The sequence below is a fragment of the Colias philodice genome, chromosome 15 (assembly GCF_061535455.1).
Source record: "Colias philodice isolate Cphi_HAF_F1 chromosome 15, ilColPhil1 Martin Lab GWU primary, whole genome shotgun sequence".
NCBI classification, from domain to species: Eukaryota; Metazoa; Arthropoda; class Insecta; order Lepidoptera; family Pieridae; genus Colias; species Colias philodice.
The window spans coordinates 4,007,449-4,033,595 of record NC_143100.1 but is presented as its reverse complement, the minus strand read 5'-3'; the positions used below and the strand labels follow the sequence as shown (position 1 = coordinate 4,033,595).

Genomic DNA, 26,147 nt, shown 5'->3' with positions numbered 1-26,147 from the left:
GTTGCATGACATGAGTCAAGACGACAGACAGACGTTTTCAATGCCACAGATTAAAAATACTATTTTGATATGATTTCGATTGAATTTTGTTAAAGCTACACGATATTTTAACATATTTTATTAATATATATGTATTCCATGGTACCTACAACTGAGACAGATTTTTAAACAAGTCAATAACTGCGTTAAAAACAACCGACTTCAAACGAGCACTTGCAACATTTACAAATACAGACAAAAATGCTCATAAAATAAAAACTACTGGGCCTATCCGAATAAAATTTTTATGGGACCAATTCGACACCATCCCACGTCGAACAAAAAAAGAATCACGTAAATCGGTTCAGAAACCACGGAGTAATCGGTGTACATACATAAAAAAAAAAAAAAAAAAACATACCGGCCGAATTGATAACCTCCTCCTTTTTTTGAAGTCGGTTAATAAATCCGTAAACGACGGTAAACGATCCCCTTGTGTTGCATTTTTGGTAAAATTTTCCTATCGGATAAATCTTCTACCCTGTGCTTCTACCTCCAGTCTTAGTCTTATATGGTCTTATCCAGATCGAGACATTTTTCAATTTTTGTCAAATCAAATCTAGGACCCTTGGTTCAACCCTGTGGATCAACCCCATAACCTGATGGAGTGAAAATTGAGCTTTCCCAATTTTATAATCGATAGACACATAGTCGGCAGTATTTCTAATCTGTGGAAATGACTTTCAAGGTCATGTCATCAAGTATTATACTGTTAATTTATGTTGCTTATCGAAACATAATGCTTTCTCTCTTTTTCATAGAGTTCTAGCCATATAGCCTTCGTGTTTTGTTAAATTTGTCTCTATAAATTCAATACGGTATCGTTTCTATGTGCTTCTAATGAAAGCTAATGGCTGCCGAACCCTAATCGTGAAACAGCTGATGTGCTTTGCTTATTCGTAATAAATTAGCGTTTTAGCTGGTGTGTTATTAAAATTATACAGATTAGATGATCCGTCACTTGTGTTTTAACTATATGCGACGTACAGGGTTTGTATATTTGATGAATAATACAGTGAAATGAAGCTTTACAACGGAAGGTTTTGTAGACTGTTGGCCTTTTCAGATGTCACTGACCATACAACAAATAATTTTGGACGCTAAAAGACTGGCTGGCCGTCTAAAGGAGCGTGAGACAGAAGCTGATGCTCTGCTAACCGAAACTCAAACAGCTTACAGACAAATAAGCACTATGAAACAGGTACAATTGAACCTTATTGCTTTGCTCCAGTAATTCCTTGTAAGACCTATTGACAGGCTAATATTTTCATTATACTATACATAAGCAAATGTAATGTTATGTAAATATTGATCAGTCGATCTTATCAATTCAATGTTTATTTTAGTACAAAGAAGAAGTAGATACTCTTAATGAGGCTTCGAGGGAAAGACCGAGGGGAGAATTAATCGCAAGTATAGAAAGGGAATCTCGATTGATGAGAGACGTTCAGCGGGAGAATGGGGAGCTCAGAGCGGCATTGGAAGATCACAGGAGAGCATTGGAGCTGATCATGTCAAAGTACAGACAACATACAGAAAAGAGAGTATGGGAGTCGAGGATAGACTTCACAGCCGCTATTAATGAGAAGCAGCAAGAGGTATTCTTATGAACAATTTGTGTATAAAAACAAACTTTTATACACAAATTTTTATATATAGATACATAAATTATACTAAAAGTTTTATTTTTAAAACAACTGATTAAATGAAGCTATGTATTTAGATTGTAAATGATTAAATATATTATTACAGTTAATTCGCCAGCAAGCAGAGCGTATTAATGAAATGACAAGTATAATGTACAAAGCAGTCAACATGGATGCTCACGGTGATTCAAGGAAGGAAGAGGAATTATACCAAAGGCTTATTACAGAGAATAAGGTATATTATGATGTTTTATTTTGCATAATATATGTACTATTTCTTAGCTTTTCTATGGTTTTTATTTTAGTTCAATTTTATTGTGTATGTGCTAAACAAAGAATTTTATCTCATTTGGTGAAAGTTAGAAAGTTGGGATGTAGGTTATTAATTTATTTCTTCATCATTGGCATTATCAACACAGGTCACAGGCCTTCAATATGTGTAATTTATGGTCTTATGACATGCCATTCTTTTTATTTTGTTTTTATTACGTGATCCAAGCTGTGGTTAAAATAATTTTAAATTAAATTAGGCAATGTAATTATTTGCAGTCTCAAATCCTAACTTATGTATTATGTTGGTTAATTTTATAATATTTTTGTAAAATTCCCAGACATATTTCATTTCATAGCTTATTGCTTGCGAATTAAATATTGATGTGATTAGGGTTTCATAGAGCATAATATGACACAAATTATGGTTTGAGACATTCCTCATGTAAAATACTCAATTCAGAAACAGGACGGAAGACAACTAACATCATAGTATTTCATTTTAAAATTCATCTACCCTGGTTGAGGATGCTAGAATCATCTTAATCTTAATAGTATTATAATGGCGAAAGTTTGTAAGTATGGATGTTTGTTACTCTTTCACCTAAAAACTACTGAACTGATTACAATGAAATTTAGCACACATATAGAGGGTAACTTGGATTAACACAGGATAGGTTTTATCCCGGAAATCCTACGGGAACGGGAACTATGCGGGTTTTCCTTTGAAAACGCGGGCGGAAATCTAGTAATGTTATAGAATTAAATTGATTCCAATGATGGACATTGCAGGGTCTCCGCGAGATGCTCGACATCTCGCGGCGGTACGGCTCGGACAAGGCGTACGCGCCGCCCACCGAGGACAAGGACGTGCAGACGGACGGGCCGCCCCTGTCGGGCGCGTGACGACCCGCGCTCGACACGTGCCGCCTCTGAACGAACAACCAAGCACCTCATACCATAAGCCTTGTATCCACTTGAGCATGCGCAGGCGAATGAGTGGCTCATTTGGCCGAACCCAAGAAGCTTATATCTAATACACTGGAGATTGCACTATGACCATTAACTTGTAACAAGAAAATATGACGTTGAATGACGCCTGTATGTTTTTTTATCCCTTTCACACCTAACTTGGCAAGTTGGTAAGGGATAAAAAAACATACAGGCGTCATTCAATGTCATATTTTCTTGTTACAAGTTAATGTTCATACTGAAATCTCCAGTGTATTAGATATAAGCTTCTTGGCCGAGCCGCTCATTCGCCTGAGCATGCTCAAGTGGATACAAGGCTATACATGTGAACGTTCTCTCGTGACACTGACATTTGTGCGACAAATCTCATGTGTGTGACCGGCTCCACTACATTCAAGGCGTTACCTACCCCCGTTATGAACTCTCTCGCGGTATTATCGAATCATTTCTCTATTGGTTGTATTTAATGTTTGTTATTCATTGTACTATCTAAATATATTTTCTGTCTGTGCTCAGCGATCATGATGAAGCGCCTTTGTTGAAATTTCCAGATGTGATGAATGTTTGATTAATACTTATGGCATTACTGTGATCTTTAGAATCTACATTAAGTATAACATGCTACTAATGCCAACTTAACATTTATTTAGTGTCTGGTATAGATATTAATTGAACTTAAATTAATATCTTCCAATTTTAATGTAGTAACAAATTCAAAACATTTTATTTGTCACAGATTTTGTATGTTTTCAACGTTTTCAATATTGTCATTTAAAAGCAAGGGCACAGAGGCAGAAACAACATAAATGTTCATGTATTTTTTTAGGTAATATTATTTCTGTAAATAGTCCCTATTAAGATACTACATTAAAATTGGTAAACCTCTACATGGAAATTAAGTAAGATGTTTTTATAATTGCCACTATAATACTGGGGTAAAACTTCTAAATTTCATACTTTGCAATCTCTACAAGCTATTAAATATATCTAGTAAATTAGATGTACTGTGCTATTTAGACAATATAATAATAAATTGTATAGTTTATATTGCAAAGAATTTCAACTTTACTTTCTCTTTCAGTTCAGTAGATATTAAAGTTAAGATTTAGTAGAATATTCATAATGTTAAAACTTATAACTCAGTAGATTATAGTTAGTAGATTTTACGAAGTAAGTTTATTCAGATCTATGTCGTAGTAAGATATTATTATAACAAAGGATCAGCAGCACCCATGAAACTTTTCTGACGATTTTTTTTTCATTTTCCTTTTTAATCGAAAGAGAGCTGTGCAATATGCATATCATGACAAACACATTTAATGAATCATTACTTTAATAATTCTTGAAAGAGTACCTATAATACATATATATAATGTATATTATAATTTATAGCCTACGAGCGGTCCGCCCCGGCTTCGCCCGTGGTACATGTTTACGTTTTCTTTACATAAGAACCATCCTCGTACTTCAAGGAATATAATAAAAAAAGAATTATCGAAATCGGTTCAGCCGTTCTCGAGTTATGCGCTTACCGACACATTTTGCGATTCATTTTTATATATAAGAAGATTGAGAGAATAATCTGTTCATCCTTGCCTTACTACGACATATAAAACGTACAGTTATGGAAGCAATGAGGGCACAATCAAAAGTTTTGTACTTATGAGACAACCATTTTAAAACTGGGAATCTTCAAATTAGCGCAGAATAAAATATAATATTTAAATGTTAGCTTTCTGTTCTCGGCTTCGCCCGCGATGAAGAGCAGTAAGCTCTTGGACAACAGACAACAGAAACATCTCAGAATGCAATTCGTTGAAGTAGTTTTGGAGTACCTATATCGCGAACAGACAAAAACGTCTGAATATTTTATTTTATATAATAAATAATATTTAAAACAATAATTAAACTTGTTGCATTTTTAACATGATTCCAGATTTAAAAAGTACTAAGAGATTCTCTGTTTTAAAAATAAATGTATTTTAATAGCAGAAGGGTGGTATATAATTAAAATTAATCTTGTACCTTTACTGATTATATTAAAGAATACAGGCAGTGTGTTAAACATACTAATAAATATTGCTTAGTATGGCCATAATGTAATTTTTACCTAATGGCAAACTTATTTGTCTAGGGTTTCCCAGCAAATTGTTTTTGTTATTACGTTACTATTAATTGATGTGTTGATTATACTGTCGTCATAAAATGATATTATCAATCCTGTCGCTATTCATCAGTATTAATAAATTATTAAGATTCCAAGGATGTTATGATCCATTTATTTTAACATAAAGTTATGAATGTTTATTTGACCCATTTAAACCATTCGCTTTAAGAGAACACGTAAACAAATATAAAATCTGCAAGATAGATAATATCAATCAAGTAAAATGTCCTGAATTAAGATTTTGCTTTGTTATTGCAAAATGACCATGTTGTTTTAAATTTTGAGGAAACCCTTTAAGCGTTTCTAAATTATAAAATATTCTGCAGGCCCCATTTTACATATTATGTTTTCTTGACCCTGCCCGTGTTAGAACATAATCATAATAATACTGTAGTACAAACACCATTTAATGGTCAGTTACTCTTGTCAGAATTAGTAGTTTTTGATTTAAAGTTTTAGACCTCAATAAAACCTAAGAATAAAACACATGAATGATTTGTACTTCATCTTCGTTTAGAATAGTTTGAAATAGCACAATTAGCACGATCTGCGCAATAATAAACATTAACTCTTTTCTTAGTTTGGTAAAGGAATAATATGATTTTCAGTTTCTTGTATTGTAATTAATATTAGCATATTTAGGATAAATTCATTTTAAAAGTATCTAGTAATTATATAGGTACAAAAATTCATAAACACTTGATGCGATATTTTTTCATGTAACATGTTCAGCTTTGGATGTTAGTAGCTTAGAGGTAGATAAAGAATTGTAGAATCTTCATAGACGTGCGTAATTTAATACAAGCTAGTAATTGCAAGCAATATTATTGTGGACTGGGTAGGAGTAGTGTCTACTGCGAACTTGGTCAAAAACCGTCCTCATTGGAAGTCGGTACCTTAATAATGTTAATTATTGATAGTCATACTTTCCTGTTATGGCTACACAATCCCAAAACCACAAAATATTTCATTATCAAATATGAAGTTGTACTTTCAGGTAATTAACACAAATTTATACTATAAAACAGCAAATCTAAAAGCGACACCGAAATAGGTACCAGGTACTTATGTAGTTATTTACTACTAATAATGAGAAATAAATTATATGTTCTTTACCTCTAAATATTTGTCTATACCTAGCATGTTGAAGAAGTGTTTTGTTGAATGTATCCCTGTTCTATTTTAAGTAATATAGTTTATCTGCTAGAAATTGTTAAATTTTATGTCAAAATCAAATGATTTTGCAAATGTTCATAATATTTTAGATCACTTAGTATACCTTAATAATTAAAATCTTAATGTACAGGAAAAACATTGGACATACAATATTGTAATTGTTATATTATTTTCTTCCAACTTATTTTTTACTGGGAGCAGTGATTAATTACTATAATTACCAATATCCTACACAAAGGAGCTGATTTTTTTATATTTTAACTTTTGTCTTTTGTGACAAATGATATTCACGGAAAGAGCAGTTTATTTGATTGTTTTTATGGTGATACATAAAGGTGACAGTTTTGTAAAATTATATTGAAAATAAAGTGATGTCCAAAAGATACATGGTTTTACTTTATCATATTTAACATAAGTACATAATTATGTTTATGTAGTATATATAATTATAGTAGTACATATAATATGTAGTTTATATATTACTAATAATAATTAAAGATTTGCTTTTAAAGTTTTTTGTAATGTTAAAACTCATAATTACTTTAACCAATTATTTTGCATAAGAAAGAATACATATTGCCAGAGCTATCTGTTTTAAACTTTTTTATGCTTAATCTCTTTGGAGGTGTATTTTTTATTATATTTTTTATAGATTTTCAATAAAAAGGCATAGGCCAAAGAAAATTTACTTTAGAATGTACAGGGGAGTTGAATTAGTGTCAATTGTTGTTGTATGATTTGTTATGAATTAAAAAATACTGTTATTTTCCGAGGAATACTATCTGGAGTTGTAATAAAACAAATTTGATTACAAGTTTAGTAAATACATAAGCCCCCCTAGACAAGTGGCTTTCTATTAGCGTAAAGTTCAATAGAATAGATTATGAATGTATGAGATTGACGTAAGCAATCGTCGTCGTCGTCGTAATCAAACGTCAATCTCATACATTCATAATCTATTCTATTGAACTTTACGCTAATAGAAAGCCACTTGTCTAGGGGGGCAGGTCTACTTATAATAATAATAAATAATAAATAAAATCTTTATTTGAATTCATACATAAGTTTGACATATTGGATTGGGGTTCAGGCCCCCTTACTAGGTATAACCTGTATTAAGGGGACCTGTTCCTTCCCTAATATTGATCCCAAGTTTGCATGAATTAAAACATAAATTTAAGAAGTTAAGAAAAAGCTAATCCAAAGTCCAAAATAAACAGTGTGTGTATACTTATATCTATAAATGTTTGGACAAAAATGATACAAATGCATAAATGAAACTGTATATTCATTTTTAAAATTACCACACAAATTCATACACATCTAACACTCATTCTTTGCGAATCACACTCTGGCTTGTGTGTATTCCTTCGGGAATCTGAAGGAATGTTGGCCAATTGCTTGAATGTTAGGCAGGAGACCTGCGTTGGGGATGATGTTCCAAGAGAGTGTTAGTGTGACATTATTGTGACCCCTGGAAAATAAGGATAAATGTTATTTTAATTTTACATTTACACATCATAGTGGGATGTACCAGAAACAATAAATGATAAAATTTTAAAGTAGGGATGTAACGATACCGATACCGATACCGATATATCGGCCGATTAATCGGCAAGCCGATATATCGGTATCGCCGATAATAAAACAACCGATACCGATATCAAACAATTCAAAAAACCGCGCCCAATGAACGATGCGGGAGGCCGCCCACGCGTGCGCACTTTGTTTTCTGAAAAAACTCTACCAATAGTAAACTTTTATTAGGTACTGATTGTATGTGTATTACTTAAAGTTTAACTGACTTTGTAAAATAATAATACTAAAATAAATGGTTTTGTTGTTTTTTAATTTGGCATTTTTATTTAAAAGAATACGATTAACAGTTGAGTCTCTGTTAAATGCTGGTAACTTTTTATGCATAATTCACTATTTATTTTTCTACCAAGCCATCGATATCGGTATCGGTATCGGTAACGCCGATACATTACTACAAATATCGGTATCGGTATCGTATCGGCAAAATCATGTATCGTTACATCCCTATTTTAAAGTATAGAAATTTTTTTTTATCACAAAGCTGGATTCAAACTCGTGTCTTATTGCCCAGCATCAATAACTTTACAAATACATATAACTTTACCATTTGAAAATATCAAAATTGTTTAGTTACTGTATTTACACTCAATAATAAGATGGAACTAAGAAATTATTTAAATTCTACTTGTACATTATTTATGTTCAATCATAACCATAATTCTATATAATCTCAGTAAGTCAAATGTCTTATTCAAGAATCCATGTTCATAGAGATATAAATGGAATCATTTTTCTAATGATAATTGACACTACTTACTTTAAACCATTTCCATCATCCCAGAAATAGTATTTAATGTTCATATTCTTAAAATCTAGTAGAGCGTTCTCTCCCCTTAGAATGATTTTATCCCACAGAACAACTTGATTTAACTCATTTGATGGTGTTATGTACTCAGCAGTGAGATATAGAAACAACTGTTTAACATTCCAGTTAAATAAATTAGAGAGATCAGTCTTCAGATCAAATGTTAAATATCCCAAGTCATTCTTTTCTCTTGAGGCACCATAGTCTGGAACATTCTTTCTGCAACATTAAAAATAGATAAGATTTAACCATTAATATGATATGAGGCATAAGTTGTAGAGGAAAAATATCAAGTTAAAGAAAATGTGTATGTTGAAAAATTTGTGCCAAGTTTTTGGTTATAAAGAAATTGTAATCGTGAGTAGATTTCCAATATACTTGAACATAATACTTACACGACTACTTTAACTGTATTCATTTGAGCAGCGGTTCTATAATCCACTGTTAATGTGGATAGAAAACATAAGAAAGTTAAACATGCTAGCACGCTTAATGTATACGTTAAAATAGCGTTTCCCCTCGTCAACACAGAGTACATCTTAAGTGATAATTCGGCCCTTTTTTCACTAATTCACAAGGCTTACTTTATTTATAAAATTGAAAACAATTTCCTATTTTGTATTAGACCACGGCTTAGTAGCTGACGTATTGACATTGACAGTCCAATAATGACATTAAAGACACGTCATTGCTAAATTATATCCAAAGATTATATAAATGTCACACAGAGTATATAATAAAATAATTGCATCAATATTATTATTGTTTTATATCTTACTATACTCTGTCCATTATATTATTTGCTTTTTGACAGCTTCACGCCTATGAAGGATTGTATTGTCTATGTTAAAATGTCATACAAATAATTATCGTTCTTCATGGACAGGTCCCGCCCACTTAGTGATGTCTACACAGAATTATTCAATGATGGGTCGATAGATTATAATAATCGATAGAAATACTCTGTAAAATATATCCGATGCAGAAAAACTCTTCTATTATGTTATATAATTTAAACGTAAAGACAACGAAATTGTAAGATAGAAACCAATAAATAATAAAATATTAGTTTAGTTTAGTTTTAACATACAATGCATAGATATGTGGTCTTATTATTACATATCTTATTAGTACGTTTACGTTGTAATTATTATTTACGTACCTGATTCGATTTATGATAATATTTTTAATTTATAATTGAAATGGTATCACAATCGATAATCTTTTGAACATCACTTCTGGTATCACCCGTCGAGCTGTCAAAAAGCAATTCTTATAGTGGACAGACTATAGGCACTATACCCGGCTCGGCGAATGATGATCCCTATGACAGTTCGTTTTAGTGATTGCTCGTATGATGGGTCGTGTCGATACTTTACTATTTTATAGGCAAAGGCGTGGTTTGCATTCATCCACGTCGGTAAACATGTTTTTATAAATATTATAAAATGAATTTTTAACTAAAATTTTTAACGTCTTTTATGTTGTTGTTGTATTAATTTAAGTTTTTTTGCATAGATTAAGTAGTTAGGTTAAAGTAAAACGAAAGTTTTCCAAAACATAAAAATGCGCCTTATCATTTTCACGTAATTTTTAACCCGTTTAACACAGTGTATATTATTTTATCGTGAAAATGGAAGCCCCCATTTAATTTGTCTAAAAAACGTATATTATCAAAGGTAAGTAAATTAACGCGAACGGTAATTAATTAATTAATTATGCTGCGAACTTCTGTTCCATTCAATAGTGAATGAACTGAAGCTTAAGCATGGAAAAAATGTGATCTCGTTTCCATTATCGAAATTTGTTTATCGATACTTTCCGCACTAGTCGATAAATATGCCAACGATGTAAATTTTGTAGGACGTAAACGTAAAGTCAGATTGATATAATTTCTCGTAAATGTTAAGAATTGTTATAATTCCAACAGAATATCATTGTTATGGCATAAAGCTACGTAAAAATTAATAAATGCCATTTTTAGACGCTTCCAATACATTTCTAATTTAATGGTGACGCCATTACAAGTTTGTCTCGTCAGTGTCATAGGGATCATCATTCGCCGCGCCGGGTATAGCAAACCCGGCGAACTCCGTTTCGCCACCAGAGACACCTTTTCTTTGCTATAAACCTCACGGAGCCCGAGATCTTTCCAACGAATGCAAAACCGTGGAAATCGGTTCGTGCGTTCTGGAGTTAAATAGCGTCAGGAAGGAAAACCCGACTTATTTTTATATAGTAGATAAATCAATTAAAGCGTAACATCACGTAACATAGACTTAAAAAATAAGATATTGTTTAAACATGATATGTATATTCGGATTCTTTCCGAATCTTACCTTTAAAATTATGTTTCCAAGTTCCATAATCGCATATAATTTTTTTTGCAAATTGCTCTGCAAAGACGATATAAAAAGGAATAAGTAATGAATATTTTAATCGCACAACATATATTTTATTTCTCACACAAAATAAATAACAATAATATTATCTTTTGTACCTAAATTGGAATAATAATGGTATCCGAAACATTTCGATTACGACAGTAGTTGCTGAATAAGGCAATAAAGTTAGTTTTATTTTATACTAGCGGCCCGCCCCGGCTTCGCCCGTGGTACATATTTCGCAATAAAAGGTAGCCTATGTTCTTTCTCAGGGTCTAAAGATTATCTGTGCCAAATTTCATCAAAATCGGTCCAGTAGTTTATGCGTGAAAACCATACCTACATACATACATACATACAAACCTTTCCTCTTTATAATATTAGTATAGATATTCCTGTGGTGCGACATTATTCATAGTAAAATTTATGTTTCTACCTACTTTTTACCAGTTATCAGAACAAATAAAAGTATAAGTACCTATTGAAAAGATTTGTCCTACTTAGGTCCTACTTTTCATAAAACATTGTTAGGTAGATATCACTCAGGTATCCTTCCTGTGACAAACTTTTCCATTTTCAGTGAAAACAAGTCTTGTTTATATGATAACTATAGAATGATGCCTAAATTATGAAACTTTAAATTATAAGTTTTACACTGGCATGACCATAATTAATAATTTGTACCTAACTCTCGTAAAAATAAACCTATTAAATAAAAAATTGAGAAATGAAAGGAAAAGTAATTATTTTTACACTTTTATTTACAGCAAAGTATTAAACGTAGATGAAATAAATGTAAATACAATAAAAATAAACGTAAAACTTGTTAACAAGTTAGTTTGTGTAATCGGAGCTTTGTTACACGGGACTCCTCCAGGGACAGACCGGCAGAAACACACGCGTGTGCTATAACTTCCAGATGTTTGTTCGAAACAACCGCTCGTGATTGCCGTGTCCATTGTATCCACTGCTCTGGTACACATATAGGTTGCGTTTTCAGCTGTAAAGGTTGCAGAGAAAATTTATTTTCTTGCTATGCACTTGTAACTTATAAGAAATACTCTACATTCAGATTCTCTACTCTGGTTAGCTGTTCATTCTAATGTAACTTAAATTAAAATATAAAAGTGTCATCGACTTTTGTGCCCTCGTTGGTCTGTTTATACGTCTTTATAACATCACAGCGATACTGCCGATTGAATCTAGAGTTACAAGTGTTTATGGACGGTGGTGACCACTTAATAGCAGGTGGCCCACCTGCCCCTTGGCCCTTTGCTTGCTCTGACATAAAAAAAAAAAAAATTGTCACTATGAAAGATCGGAAATTAATATAGCTTTGAAAAGGAGAACTGGAAGGACTACCCAACATTAAAATATTTCTAGCAGTAGTGAGTTAGGATCGTTAAGATGTAACTTTCAGTAAGAGGAAGCAAATGTTTATTTGCTATTTATCCACTAAATTAAATTTGTAAAAGTCAATACATAAGCAAAGGAATTCAAAAATAATAGGTTTAAATAACACTTACGGTGGCCATTAAAATAGAATGTATATTTGGCACAAACATCGTTTTGTGAAAGAGTGCATGTTGTATCTGCAAAGTGGTGGGTCCAAATGTAATCAATATCGGGCCACGTTCCGTCCTCTGAAAATAATTTTATATGGCGTTGATTACGAAAATACTATTTAAACCTCATAGGGGAATATTTAACTGCTATTTAAGGGTAGTTGCGTAATGCACATGCGTAGTGAAACGATTTTAATAAGCTCTTAAAAACATGATGACGCTTACAGTCCAGACATTCAATTAGTGCCAATCTCGACATGTTTGCATTTTTTTAAATTTTTTAATATTTAGTAGTAACTTGGATATTTTAAATATGGTAGCCATCAGACTGTAATGCTATTCCTTATCAATTTCTAGTAGGAATTTTAATTTTGAAATACATAATATGTATATCTTAGTTAAGTTACATAAGGGTATTTTAATAATTAATCATCTTTGTTTTGTTATCATTGGCAAATTTACCTGATGTATCCAACAACTTTTGATCTATAATCATAGAAGACGCGACATATATTTAACCGCATTTTCTTCTGCGATTTCCATAACACTTACCTGATACTACCAAGGGGTGGTGGCACGGTACACCATCAGCTAATTGCGTCGCATCGCTGCATGTTGCGTTCATAAAAACACTCTGGTTGTCATACCGGGGACCGAGCCAAGTGAATTGAAAACATCGAGTGTCGTTATGCGTTGTCTGTGCTATAACAGCAGCATCTGCCATTAACAATTTAATGAGTGGATTGAAAACTACTTCTATTTCTCTTAATTTATAGCTCCACCCAGATTGAAGTTATGTTATATAACACTAAAATCAATACTTCCCTACTAATATTATAAGTGCGAAGAGACAGCCAGACATACTGTGAATTTGTCTGTCTCTTCTTCATGGCTAAACCCCTCCACCGATTTTTAGGACATTTGGTACAATGACCGTGACCTAAGGAGGAAGATTTTTCCTTTACTACACTAGAGGCTAAATATAATTATAAGCGTTTACCAATGTATTGACAAAATTATGGACAAATTGCTTCTAATTCGTAGCAAATTACTTTTCGGATACAAAAGATGTACTGAAGTCTAAACCATTACCTATCGAACATTTATATGCTACAGGGGAATACCCATTCGTTAGTTGCATGCAAATGCTGCATCGGAACTAGCGGATTCAAAGTAAAATCGTTTATCCATAAATACTCTTTAGTAGTCTCCTGTGTCTTGAATACTAAGGGTAAGATTGGTGCAGCTACCGAAAAGTATTAATGTGGTCATTTCGTTTGCACAGTGAAAAACGTTTTGTTGCGTTGTTTAAAAGGGGAATTGAACTGCGGTATGTATAACAAATAAGTATATTATTTGAATATCTTTGTCAGCACGTTCTTAAGAACAAAGAAATAGGTACTAATTACAATACAATTTATAAGAAGCGGTGATTATTATCTATATGAACACATTATAAATCTTACTTTTAATTTAAGTAAGTTAAGTTTAAAAATAAAGCTTGTTGGTACTTACAGAATATTGAACTAATAACAAATATCCACTTATATTTCCACATTGCACATTTATTTTTAAAATTTATTTTATAGGTACATTGTTTATTTTACATTTGAAATCAATTCTGATGATAATAATTTTATCATTAGCACATACGTAGTTAATCGAAATTATTCACTTCGTTTGAAGTTTTACTTATCTTTTACTTGCCGATATATTGAGTTCTGATTGCAGGGATTATGATAAGAAGATAAAATAATATGTATCATGAGTAATTATCCTTAAATAGAGCGTCATTCCTCTATGGGAAGACACAGTGTTGGTGTAGGCCACACTTGTTTCTAGTGAAACATTATGTCTCTACTTACTTTATAAATATAATATATGCTTATACGGTAAAACAGTAGAAAAAAAGTTGTAGGTATCTAAATAATACCTAAGACATGGTATGGTTGTTGTTGTTGTTCATAGAACGAGGCTTTTCATTAACTGACTCACGGAAAAGAGGATTTGGGCATATAAGGGATTTTATAATATACATATTAGGAAATCTTCTATATGCAATACCAATTTTTGTAGACACGAATGAAAAACATTACTGCTTACCTTTCATACTTCACAAAAGCTCTCAAATATCCTACGTGCGTAAAAGCTTACGTGAAAATATGAAGTACGCCGAAAGAAGGGTTAGCAAAAAGTACATAGAGAATTTGCATGGCAGTGTATCGAGGGGCAAAGCTATATCGTAATGACATTGCTCCCCCCTCGGCATCGGCGGACGATAAGCCGATTTCGTCTAACCTCGTTCCATCAGCGAGTAGAGCACTCCCACTGCTCAGATTTATGACGTAGAGATATGTCGCTGTTTTAATACATACAGAATTTGTGGCGTAGGAGCTTACATTTTTACTGGTTCTCTCACTAGTGTATTTGCCTTCGATTATACACAGCAGATACATAGATTAACGTACTTTTGAATTAAATACAATAATAATTGCTTCTGCAAGTTCAATTAGTTAAAAAGTGAAACGTCAAATCAAAAATCAAAAGAGATTATTTATTGTAAACTAGCTTTCCACCCGCGGCTTCGCCCGCGTTTTCAAGGAAAAACCCGTTCCCGTAGGATTTCCGGGATAAAACCTATCCTATGTCCTTTCTCGAGTATCAAAATATCTCTATACCAAATTTCATGCAAATTGGTTCAGTAGTTAAGGCGTGATTGAGTAACAGACAGACAGACAGAGTTACTTTCGCATTTATAATATTAGTATGGATATGTAATTTGTAAAAGTATAATAACTCTCTTTCCTTTGGTATATTATGAAAGTATTATTCTTTTATGTAAATATATAACTCGGCAAATATTTTAAAAATATGAGAGTCTATAGTATCTTGTCTGTGTGAACTCTACTAACAACAGTGTTATTTTATTTATAATATAAGGATTGCAATGAAATATTAAAAATTATCACAAAAAAACTGTGTTGTTGTTTATAATGATGCAGCTATAATTATTCTTCAGTCCATTGTTGGTTTAAATGAATTTTATTATAATTAATTAATAATTTACATGTAAAATTCTTGGAAAATAATTTTCTCTTGAATTGCATGAAACAATCGGGAATTTCACAATTCCGGTGTATGTATTGCATCTCTTTTACGTAAATAGTGAAGGAATATCCTGCAATTTGGTTGTAAATGTGTAAATGTTGTAGATTGTTTGACTGAAATATTGTTCATGAATATTTCAGTCAAACAATCAAGTTCATTGTTTCGTATATTACCATTCTATATTATGTATGTCTATATAATAAAATAAATAGTTATATATATCAATATATATATATATATATATACATATATTGATATATATATAACTATTTAGTAACGACTGTGACTTATATTATTCCTTCCATGTATTCAGTGAGGGGGTAAAACAAACTTCAATTCTTAATTAAATATTTATTTAATGCGATTGGCTTAGAACATGTATAAACAGTTACAAAGTAAATATTCAATATTGATTAAGTCTTAGTTAAAAATTTTCTATATACAAAACATATAAAAGTATAAATAAAATATTTACAAAAAATTACAAAGGTACTATTTTTACGAGTATATTTTATATATACATAGCATGTACCTAAATAAAGCTCGATGTCAAAATTTTAAGCCCTTACATTTCATTTAAAAATCTTATTAAGTCGTAGCACACTTTAAATTATTGTTCGATTTTTACCTAAAATGCACGTAAACTTTTAACTTTTCTCACATCGCTTCACTTTATAATTGTTTTAAGAGTCATGTACTTAAACACTGATTTATCACAATAACTAATTTAAGGCACTGTTTCCTAATTAATTTACTAATTACTTTTATCCCACGTATGGGAAAGGAGCAAATGGAGGTGGGAAGTACCCAGGAAAACCAGCAGCGCTAGCTTGAATTGGTACCGATGATGTCACATAAGATGTCAACACAGTTGGCACGACTGCCGTAGAGAACAAAGTGGTATATACTGTCTTAGCACCGAAAGTGAGTTTCAGAACTTGACTATTCGTAGCGGTGACTTCTGTGTTCAATACGACGGGTGTAGACGTGACCGTGAATTGTTGTTGAGGGAATAAGGGATTGAGAGGCAGTGCTGGGAGACTGCTAGTACCCACTTCGTACTCTGTCTTAGTTACTGTAGCAACTGGTCGCGAAATGGTACTGTGCACCGTGCTCTTACCATCAAATACGGGGATAACGTGAGATTCATAAATAGTCTCATATTTAAGTATGGGTTTCGATGTAGTCACTACGTTAGGAATTTGTGCTGCAGCTGCTGGGTTTAATAATCTCAATAAAGCAAGCTGTTGAGCCTGTTCGGGAGACAAAGCTGGTGTAGGTGGGTTGGGTGCTTCTGTTACATGATTGTTTTTATTTTGCCCGTGAGCTTTCTTTAGTCTCAAGTGATTATCCCTGTATTTATCAATTTCTGTTAGATCAAAATCTGATCCAATATTTGCAAGATCTAAGTCCGGAGGGAATACACGTCTAGGAACCCCATCTTCATCTTCGTTGCTATCACCAAAGTCTAATTCTAAATGTAATTCGGATCCTGCTTCATCAAGGCGGCTGTTGAATTCTTTGAGTGTTTTACTTGGGATGAACTGGAAGAAGTCCATGGGTGGTAATGTTTTTGTTGCAGTGACAAAGCGTGTCACTTCGTATGTTTGAATAAAAGTGAGGCTACTTGTTACGTTGACATCTCTTACTATCGGGAGTATATGTGTTTTTAGCAAGTGTTGAGTAGTACTGAACGTTTCAGTTACAGTTTCTAGAGGAGGCGTCTCCACATCAGAGGACAGTGTTATAGCTGGTAATGTAGCAATACTGGAATCTAAGAGATAATGATCTTTTCCGTAGGGCGAAGCTGTTGCTAATATATTTTCTGTCAACGGTTCGTTGAGAGAACTTTGCAAATTGTATGATGACGTTGGTTCTATTCGCTTTTCTATAGTCGTTGTAACTGTAATGATTCGAGTATTCTTGACCCGTCCAACCTGCACATAAAAAATAAATTATATTTGTTCTCAATACAAATAAGTATTGAAATTTCGAATTAAAAAGTATATCAAATATATATCGGAGCCTTGCTGGGCAAAACATGTTATGATTGATTCTAATTTAGAAGATTTTATTAAAAAAGTGACACTTCATCTAATGCATTCACTTCACTTTGCATTTATGATGAAAATAACGAAAAGGAGCTTGGATTGGAATGCATTAGACTAAATTACTCATGAAATGTATTAATAACAACTATACTGTCTTTGTAGAATGGGGTGGCGATAACCATCATGATGGTTCACAAACTGCTTAATCCCAATGAAGATAATAAGCGTTAATTAATATTATATTTATTTAAAATGATACCTGGAATGTATACGGAGATTTCAGTGTTGCAATTTCGTAATAGACATCTTGGAAATTGGCCGGTGTTGAAATTTCAACTTTTAAGGTTTCTACCGGCGGCGGCTTTTCAATGGAGTTATCTTCTGTGTCATTATCTAAGAGTGTGCCAGGACCAGTCTGTGATCCTGACAACTCAAGGTCGTTGTCGGATCGAGCTTGTGGCGTAACATCATTCGACTGGAAGTCGTCAAACAAAGGGTTTGTGTTCGGAGTGGTTTGAGGTTCGTCATCACCACTCATTTTTCGTATTGTTACCTTGGGTTTAGGGCTTGTTTTATATTGCCAGCGTCCTGACCCAGGAGCGCGGTTTAGTTTAAATTTATATACGCTGGTAGACGCAGAAGGCGTCACTTGTTCGACTGCTGTTGGCTGAATGCGTGGTTTAAATCCACGTCGTGATTGACTGTCATTATTGCTTTGAGGTGTTACAGTCGTTTTGTGCCCAGAATTTCGATTGCTCTTTCTCCTGTTAGAAAATGATGGAGCCGACGACTCACTGAAAACAGAGAGCTTACATTTTTACTGGTTCTCTCACTAGTGTATTTGCCTTCGATTATACACAGCAGATACATAGATTAACGTACTTTTGAATTAAATACAATAATAATTGCTTCTGCAAGTTCAATTAGTTAAAAAGTGAAACGTCAAATCAAAAATCAAAAGAGATTATTTATTGTAAACTAGCTTTCCACCCGCGGCTTCGCCCGCGTTTTCAAGGAAAAACCCGTTCCCGTAGGATTTCCGGGATAAAACCTATCCTATGTCCTTTCTCGAGTATCAAAATATCTCTATACCAAATTTCATGCAAATTGGTTCAGTAGTTAAGGCGTGATTGAGTAACAGACAGACAGACAGAGTTACTTTCGCATTTATAATATTAGTATGGATATGTAATTTGTAAAAGTATAATAACTCTCTTTCCTTTGGTATATTATGAAAGTATTATTCTTTTATGTAAATATATAACTCGGCAAATATTTTAAAAATATGAGAGTCTATAGTATCTTGTCTGTGTGAACTCTACTAACAACAGTGTTATTTTATTTATAATATAAGGATTGCAATGAAATATTAAAAATTATCACAAAAAAACTGTGTTGTTGTTTATAATGATGCAGCTATAATTATTCTTCAGTCCATTGTTGGTTTAAATGAATTTTATTATAATTAATTAATAATTTACATGTAAAATTCTTGGAAAATAATTTTCTCTTGAATTGCATGAAACAATCGGGAATTTCACAATTCCGGTGTATGTATTGCATCTCTTTTACGTAAATAGTGAAGGAATATCCTGCAATTTGGTTGTAAATGTGTAAATGTTGTAGATTGTTTGACTGAAATATTGTTCATGAATATTTCAGTCAAACAATCAAGTTCATTGTTTCGTATATTACCATTCTATATTATGTATGTCTATATAATAAAATAAATAGTTATATATATCAATATATATATATATATATATACATATATTGATATATATATAACTATTTAGTAACGACTGTGACTTATATTATTCCTTCCATGTATTCAGTGAGGGGGTAAAACAAACTTCAATTCTTAATTAAATATTTATTTAATGCGATTGGCTTAGAACATGTATAAACAGTTACAAAGTAAATATTCAATATTGATTAAGTCTTAGTTAAAAATTTTCTATATACAAAACATATAAAAGTATAAATAAAATATTTACAAAAAATTACAAAGGTACTATTTTTACGAGTATATTTTATATATACATAGCATGTACCTAAATAAAGCTCGATGTCAAAATTTTAAGCCCTTACATTTCATTTAAAAATCTTATTAAGTCGTAGCACACTTTAAATTATTGTTCGATTTTTACCTAAAATGCACGTAAACTTTTAACTTTTCTCACATCGCTTCACTTTATAATTGTTTTAAGAGTCATGTACTTAAACACTGATTTATCACAATAACTAATTTAAGGCACTGTTTCCTAATTAATTTACTAATTACTTTTATCCCACGTATGGGAAAGGAGCAAATGGAGGTGGGAAGTACCCAGGAAAACCAGCAGCGCTAGCTTGAATTGGTACCGATGATGTCACATAAGATGTCAACACAGTTGGCACGACTGCCGTAGAGAACAAAGTGGTATATACTGTCTTAGCACCGAAAGTGAGTTTCAGAACTTGACTATTCGTAGCGGTGACTTCTGTGTTCAATACGACGGGTGTAGACGTGACCGTGAATTGTTGTTGAGGGAATAAGGGATTGAGAGGCAGTGCTGGGAGACTGCTAGTACCCACTTCGTACTCTGTCTTAGTTACTGTAGCAACTGGTCGCGAAATGGTACTGTGCACCGTGCTCTTACCATCAAATACGGGGATAACGTGAGATTCATAAATAGTCTCATATTTAAGTATGGGTTTCGATGTAGTCACTACGTTAGGAATTTGTGCTGCAGCTGCTGGGTTTAATAATCTCAATAAAGCAAGCTGTTGAGCCTGTTCGGGAGACAAAGCTGGTGTAGGTGGGTTGGGTGCTTCTGTTACATGATTGTTTTTATTTTGCCCGTGAGCTTTCTTTAGTCTCAAGTGATTATCCCTGTATTTATCAATTTCTGTTAGATCAAAATCTGATCCAATATTTGCAAGATCTAAGTCCGGAGGGAATACACGTCTAGGAACCCCATCTTCATCTTCGTTGCTATCACCAAAGTCTAATTCTAAATGTAATTCGGATCCTGCTTCATCAAGGCGGCTGTTGAATTCTTTGAGTGTTTTACTTGGGATGAACTGGAAGAAGTCCATGGGTGGTAATGTTTTTGTTGCAGTGACAAAGCGTGTCACTTCGTATGTTTGAATAAAAGTGAGGCTACTTGTTACGTTGACATCTCTTACTATCGGGAGTATATGTGTTTTTAGCAAGTGTTGAGTAGTACTGAACGTTTCAGTTACAGTTTCTAGAGGAGGCGTCTCCACATCAGAGGACAGTGTTATAGCTGGTAATGTAGCAATACTGGAATCTAAGAGATAATGATCTTTTCCGTAGGGCGAAGCTGTTGCTAATATATTTTCTGTCAACGGTTCGTTGAGAGAACTTTGCAAATTGTATGATGACGTTGGTTCTATTCGCTTTTCTATAGTCGTTGTAACTGTAATGATTCGAGTATTCTTGACCCGTCCAACCTGCACATAAAAAATAAATTATATTTGTTCTCAATACAAATAAGTATTGAAATTTCGAATTAAAAAGTATATCAAATATATATCGGAGCCTTGCTGGGCAAAACATGTTATGATTGATTCTAATTTAGAAGATTTTATTAAAAAAGTGACACTTCATCTAATGCATTCACTTCACTTTGCATTTATGATGAAAATAACGAAAAGGAGCTTGGATTGGAATGCATTAGACTAAATTACTCATGAAATGTATTAATAACAACTATACTGTCTTTGTAGAATGGGGTGGCGATAACCATCATGATGGTTCACAAACTGCTTAATCCCAATGAAGATAATAAGCGTTAATTAATATTATATTTATTTAAAATGATACCTGGAATGTATACGGAGATTTCAGTGTTGCAATTTCGTAATAGACATCTTGGAAATTGGCCGGTGTTGAAATTTCAACTTTTAAGGTTTCTACCGGCGGCGGCTTTTCAATGGAGTTATCTTCTGTGTCATTATCTAAGAGTGTGCCAGGACCAGTCTGTGATCCTGACAACTCAAGGTCGTTGTCGGATCGAGCTTGTGGCGTAACATCATTCGACTGGAAGTCGTCAAACAAAGGGTTTGTGTTCGGAGTGGTTTGAGGTTCGTCATCACCACTCATTTTTCGTATTGTTACCTTGGGTTTAGGGCTTGTTTTATATTGCCAGCGTCCTGACCCAGGAGCGCGGTTTAGTTTAAATTTATATACGCTGGTAGACGCAGAAGGCGTCACTTGTTCGACTGCTGTTGGCTGAATGCGTGGTTTAAATCCACGTCGTGATTGACTGTCATTATTGCTTTGAGGTGTTACAGTCGTTTTGTGCCCAGAATTTCGATTGCTCTTTCTCCTGTTAGAAAATGATGGAGCCGACGACTCACTGAAAACAGAGACGGTTGCCAGTTGAGGAGTATTTGTGGGACGGCCAAAGCGTGTACTGAAAATAGAGACAATAGTTGTGTGTAACAAACAGTGCAACAGTGATTTTATTTTAAAGCAGAAATTATATATTATTAAAAAAAAAAGATACATAGAGACGGTGCCACTCTAAGTGCAAAGATATTAAAATGAAATATAAATAAATATATACAGTTTTATTGATACGATACCTTAAGGTTCGCTGGCTATTTGACGAATTTCTATTTTTAAACTTTTTAGATTGGTTAGTTGGTTCAATGCTGTCATTGTCATTATTTTGAGATCTATGTCTATTTTTAAAAGAGGTACCGCTATTTGCTTGCCTTCTTGTAGTTTTAGTGTTTATTTCTTCATCTCCACTGATTGAGGGTGTTGGTTCCAAGTTATGTCTATGATTTTTTGAAATAGCAGGAGCAGCAGTTTTTAAAATTCTATGTGTAGGACTTGGTGCAATTTTTCCTTTATGACCTGATGATAAAACTTTGGAATTACTGTTTAATACTTGAGCATATTTTCCAGATATATAGGTGCCTATGACACTAGTTTCGTGCACTGTCGTAAGACCATCTTTAACAATTGTTCCTCCAAGTGTAGTTACAAGTCCAAGTGGGTGTTCTTCGTCCTCTGGAGGTGGAGTTGGTGCATGAACGCGGTTTTTGTGATTTTTCGGTTTCTGAGCGTGGGCTTTGGATGGGCGTAGATTAATCACTCTATAAGTCTCCTCTACGAATTCAGATGGCTGTCTAGAGAGATAGTCATACTCAGGTTCTCCGATGTTATTATTTCTTACTAAGATTGCGGGTTCCTCGTCACTTTGGCTAGATTGTAATTCCACAACTTTGTTAACTTTGGAGTTAACGATTGATGCTGGTGCATTTTGTTTAACTTCCACTTTACTACTCACTATATTTGTAACTTTCGAAGAAGGATTTTTTGGTTTTTTATTAGATTGTGATGCTTGTTTATTTGACTTTGACGACGATGGCTTTGCTGATTTATTTTCAACAATTTTCGTTGGGCCCGCAAAGACTTCTACTTTAGTAATAATTTGTTTTTGTTCTTTAATAATAGGTTTCGGAGGTTTGTTTTCTGATTTAGGAGTTGAACTTATTACAGAGACTGCACTGGAAGTTATAGCTGGAGGTGGTGCTTTGTTGGTTTTGTCTTTATCTGAGATCTTGCTTGGTTTTATGGTTTCTGGTTTGATACTGCTAATCGGAGGAGGCTTCGTTTCAATAACATTTTCTTGGACCGATTTTTCAGTTTTAGGTGGTTCTAAAATTTAAGAATAAAATTGTATGAAATATCCTTTAATGGAAAACAAATAATTATACTAAATACAATTCAAAATAAAGTCTCATAACGTTGTGACCTCCTTTCTACATACTTAAAATAGTATATTTTTTATTTATACTGTACAAAAATTTTTTTTGTATATTTTTTGTATAAAAAAATTTACATTTTTGTATACATTATATATTATTCAGTTACCTGGAGGTGGCGCAGATTGAGGTGAAAATACCATAACAGTGTTTCCGATCGTCGTTGTAAAATCTAAAAATCCGTAAACAGTTTGGGTCAGAAAGTTCGCTGGATTTGCTGTCACGCTGCCTGTAATTATAAAAACAATTCATTTATTACAAGTGATTAACAAGATTCAGCAACGGTTTGAATATTCGTTAAAAGAAAGTGAAACGATAAAAAGTCATTGAAAGTGTTACTTCAATATCATTGAATGGTTAATGGTCCGTATTAGTGCCATCGTGGGGCTTAAAAAAAGGGAATAGATACAAACAAAGTCATTCAAGACATGCGTATCGTTGAATTAATGATGTGTAATGTCGTTAGGCTGAAATATTTGTATAAAAAGGGAATTTATCTGTTTTTTTACTTATATTGCAAAAATACATTGTTTACGTATGAGATATAGGTACTAATTCAAATATATATTTATATCCTGTAAAATACTTGATACCGATTGATACCATAATAGATGTTGCTTACATTCAATTCGAAAGTTCAGCATGAAATCATAAAATTGCTGCTTTATCGTGCATCGGTGCCAAAATCAAATTTATATTGCATTCTCGCATTGGAAAGTAGGTAACAAAATTCAGGCAGAGTCGTTTCTCTATATTCTTGTTACTTCCGCACAGTTTGCCAGCAAGTGAGCTGAGATAGTCCACCTTTGATAAGGATCCGGGCCGCCTTACAGTAATCTATGCTTTCAATTACACTTATACTTTTCTCGAAGCGTATTATACTGATAAATTACAAAAAGAGCAGTTTGCGTTTCAACAATTATGTTGTAACGAGATGGAAGATATACGGTGAGGACAACAATATCTTTTTGTGCTTTCATATTAGCGTATATTTCTGAATTTCGTAAGATAACAGTAGGTTTATTGTGAAATATTTGAGCTTTTGTAAAACATAATAAGGCTCCTGATTTAAGGTTAGATCGTATATGGATATTGTTTGCAGATTTTAATGAATGTTCAACCTTTTGATTTTCGAGTCACGGACAAGTAAACGTATTGGGCTGATAGCAGTATCATGATGCCTAAAATACTGTAGAACTATGCGCAAATGTTATATTGAAATAATTTATTATTTACAAAGTAACAAACAGAATCATTATTAATTTTATATGTACAAATACAGCTACAAGAAGTGTTTCAAATTAATTTTTATACTTTGTGTGTTTATACTAGAAGCGTAATTCATGTAATTTGTGTTTAAAAATGTTTTTGTGTTTATATTTTAAAGTGTATTTAAATAAATACGTACATAGTGAAGTAGAGACAGCTAATATGAGGAATATCCGTAGATCCATGATGCGCATTTTGGCAGTCTTTGATTTCTTTAATTAATAATAATGATCAGCTCTGGTTTTGATGTAATCTCATTTTGATAAACTGTGCAATTCGGCAAACGGGAATCTGGAACCAAAGAAAAGTAAACATTAGTTAAAATAATTAAACATAAATGTACCTAATTACTATTTGGACGTGGATTTATTAACTAACGTACTATTATACGAACGAAGGTGTACGTCTGATTAAATGTAAACTGAACGAATAAACTGTTATAAAACAAATGATTCCGTACAATACACGCATCGGTGGACAAAATAATCACTCAACATGCAAATGGTTCGAGCGGACTCGCCCTCTCATTTCATTGGTATACCAATTCATTGCACAAAACCAATATAGCTTTTAGCATAAACATGTTTGTTTGCTACACTTATTTACGCAACAATCGCTGTGTTTTGAGGTTTGGGGTGTCCTTTTGTTATGCCTTTTTAACTTAATGAACTGATGCAGAGGATGTCGTGATTGACTGATATTAATTACGAATAGTTTTCTGTGGACCGTGACATCTATAAGTTTCTTTCTCTAGGTTTACATTAATTAGTATTAAACACTTGACCGTAATTTGAAGCTTACTTCATTGAGAAGGTACCTAGCTTTTTCCGCCTATTTTTCCCTCTCTTTCCGTTGTATGTATGCTATCTCTCTCGCACACCTCTCCACCAGGTGGCGGGGCGCACGATAATGTCGGGCGCTGGATGTTTTTCATTGGCGTCTAGCTTCCGCCGCGAGAAGGTTGTCTACAAGACTACAACCTTGGTGCTATTAAGTATTAAGTATTGCTTAAAGCAAGTGCTAAAAGTGTTAAAAAGTGTATCCCGTCGGATCGGTACAGTGAGTTATTTTTACATCTATTCTAATAATATTTTACTTAAAAATGAGTAAAAATCTTTAAAGTCAACGGTATAATCGTTGGACTTTATTTAAAATGCTGAGGTTTTTAATGAATCCTTCAGCAATAGTTTATTTTTCAATATGCTTAAATACTTAATAGCATGAATAAAGATATTTAAAATTAACGATACAACCGTTACATTTTACTTGAAATAGTAACTTTTCTTTTGAAATATTTCATTATGCAATA

General features: G+C 33.0%; 4 protein-coding genes across 5 annotated transcripts in view; 1 reads left to right on the top strand and 3 right to left on the bottom strand.

The window, feature by feature from the left end:
• The first annotated feature begins 870 nt into the window (after positions 1–870).
• Positions 871–6,655, top strand: LOC149482114 (FGFR1 oncogene partner 2 homolog). The gene is made up of 5 exons (XM_089704476.1): positions 871–1,029; positions 1,106–1,240; positions 1,386–1,637; positions 1,792–1,920; positions 2,748–6,655. Exons 2-5 carry the CDS (start codon positions 1,106–1,108, stop codon positions 2,859–2,861), a joined length of 630 nt encoding a protein of 209 aa, XP_089560602.1. The 5' UTR covers positions 871–1,029; the 3' UTR covers positions 2,862–6,655.
• An 886-nt stretch (positions 6,656–7,541) lies between these two features.
• Spase22-23 (Signal peptidase complex subunit Spase22-23) lies at positions 7,542–14,247 on the bottom strand. The gene is made up of 7 exons (XM_089703711.1): positions 14,139–14,247; positions 13,176–13,340; positions 12,585–12,701; positions 11,956–12,058; positions 9,070–9,240; positions 8,627–8,893; positions 7,542–7,744 (listed from the first exon to the last, which is right to left on the bottom strand). The coding sequence occupies exons 1-7, from the start codon at positions 14,179–14,181 to the stop codon at positions 7,615–7,617; spliced, it is 996 nt and encodes a 331-aa protein (XP_089559837.1). The 5' UTR covers positions 14,182–14,247; the 3' UTR covers positions 7,542–7,614.
• A 1,820-nt stretch (positions 14,248–16,067) lies between these two features.
• LOC149482112 (uncharacterized) lies at positions 16,068–19,462 on the bottom strand. The gene is made up of 3 exons (XM_089704074.1): positions 19,451–19,462; positions 18,042–18,590; positions 16,068–17,668 (listed from the first exon to the last, which is right to left on the bottom strand). Exons 1-3 carry the CDS (start codon positions 19,460–19,462, stop codon positions 16,496–16,498), a joined length of 1,734 nt encoding a protein of 577 aa, XP_089560200.1. The 3' UTR covers positions 16,068–16,495.
• Positions 19,463–19,640: 178 nt separating this feature from the next.
• LOC149482110 (uncharacterized) overlaps positions 19,641–26,147 on the bottom strand; it is a 100,274-nt gene continuing 93,767 nt past the window's right edge. Inside the window, exons 5-9 of one of the 2 annotated variants that reach the window (XM_089704127.1) lie at positions 24,978–25,129; positions 23,679–23,798; positions 22,379–23,462; positions 21,615–22,206; positions 19,641–21,241 (exon numbers count right to left, since the gene is read on the bottom strand). In XM_089704127.1, coding sequence (XP_089560253.1) covers positions 20,069–21,241; positions 21,615–22,206; positions 22,379–23,462; positions 23,679–23,798; positions 24,978–25,032 — 3,024 coding nt within the window. In that variant the 5' untranslated portion in view covers positions 25,033–25,129 and the 3' untranslated portion in view covers positions 19,641–20,068. The remainder of the gene's footprint in view (positions 21,242–21,614; positions 22,207–22,378; positions 23,463–23,678; positions 23,799–24,977; positions 25,130–26,147) is intronic. The other variant, XM_089704128.1, reaches the window with a different exon arrangement.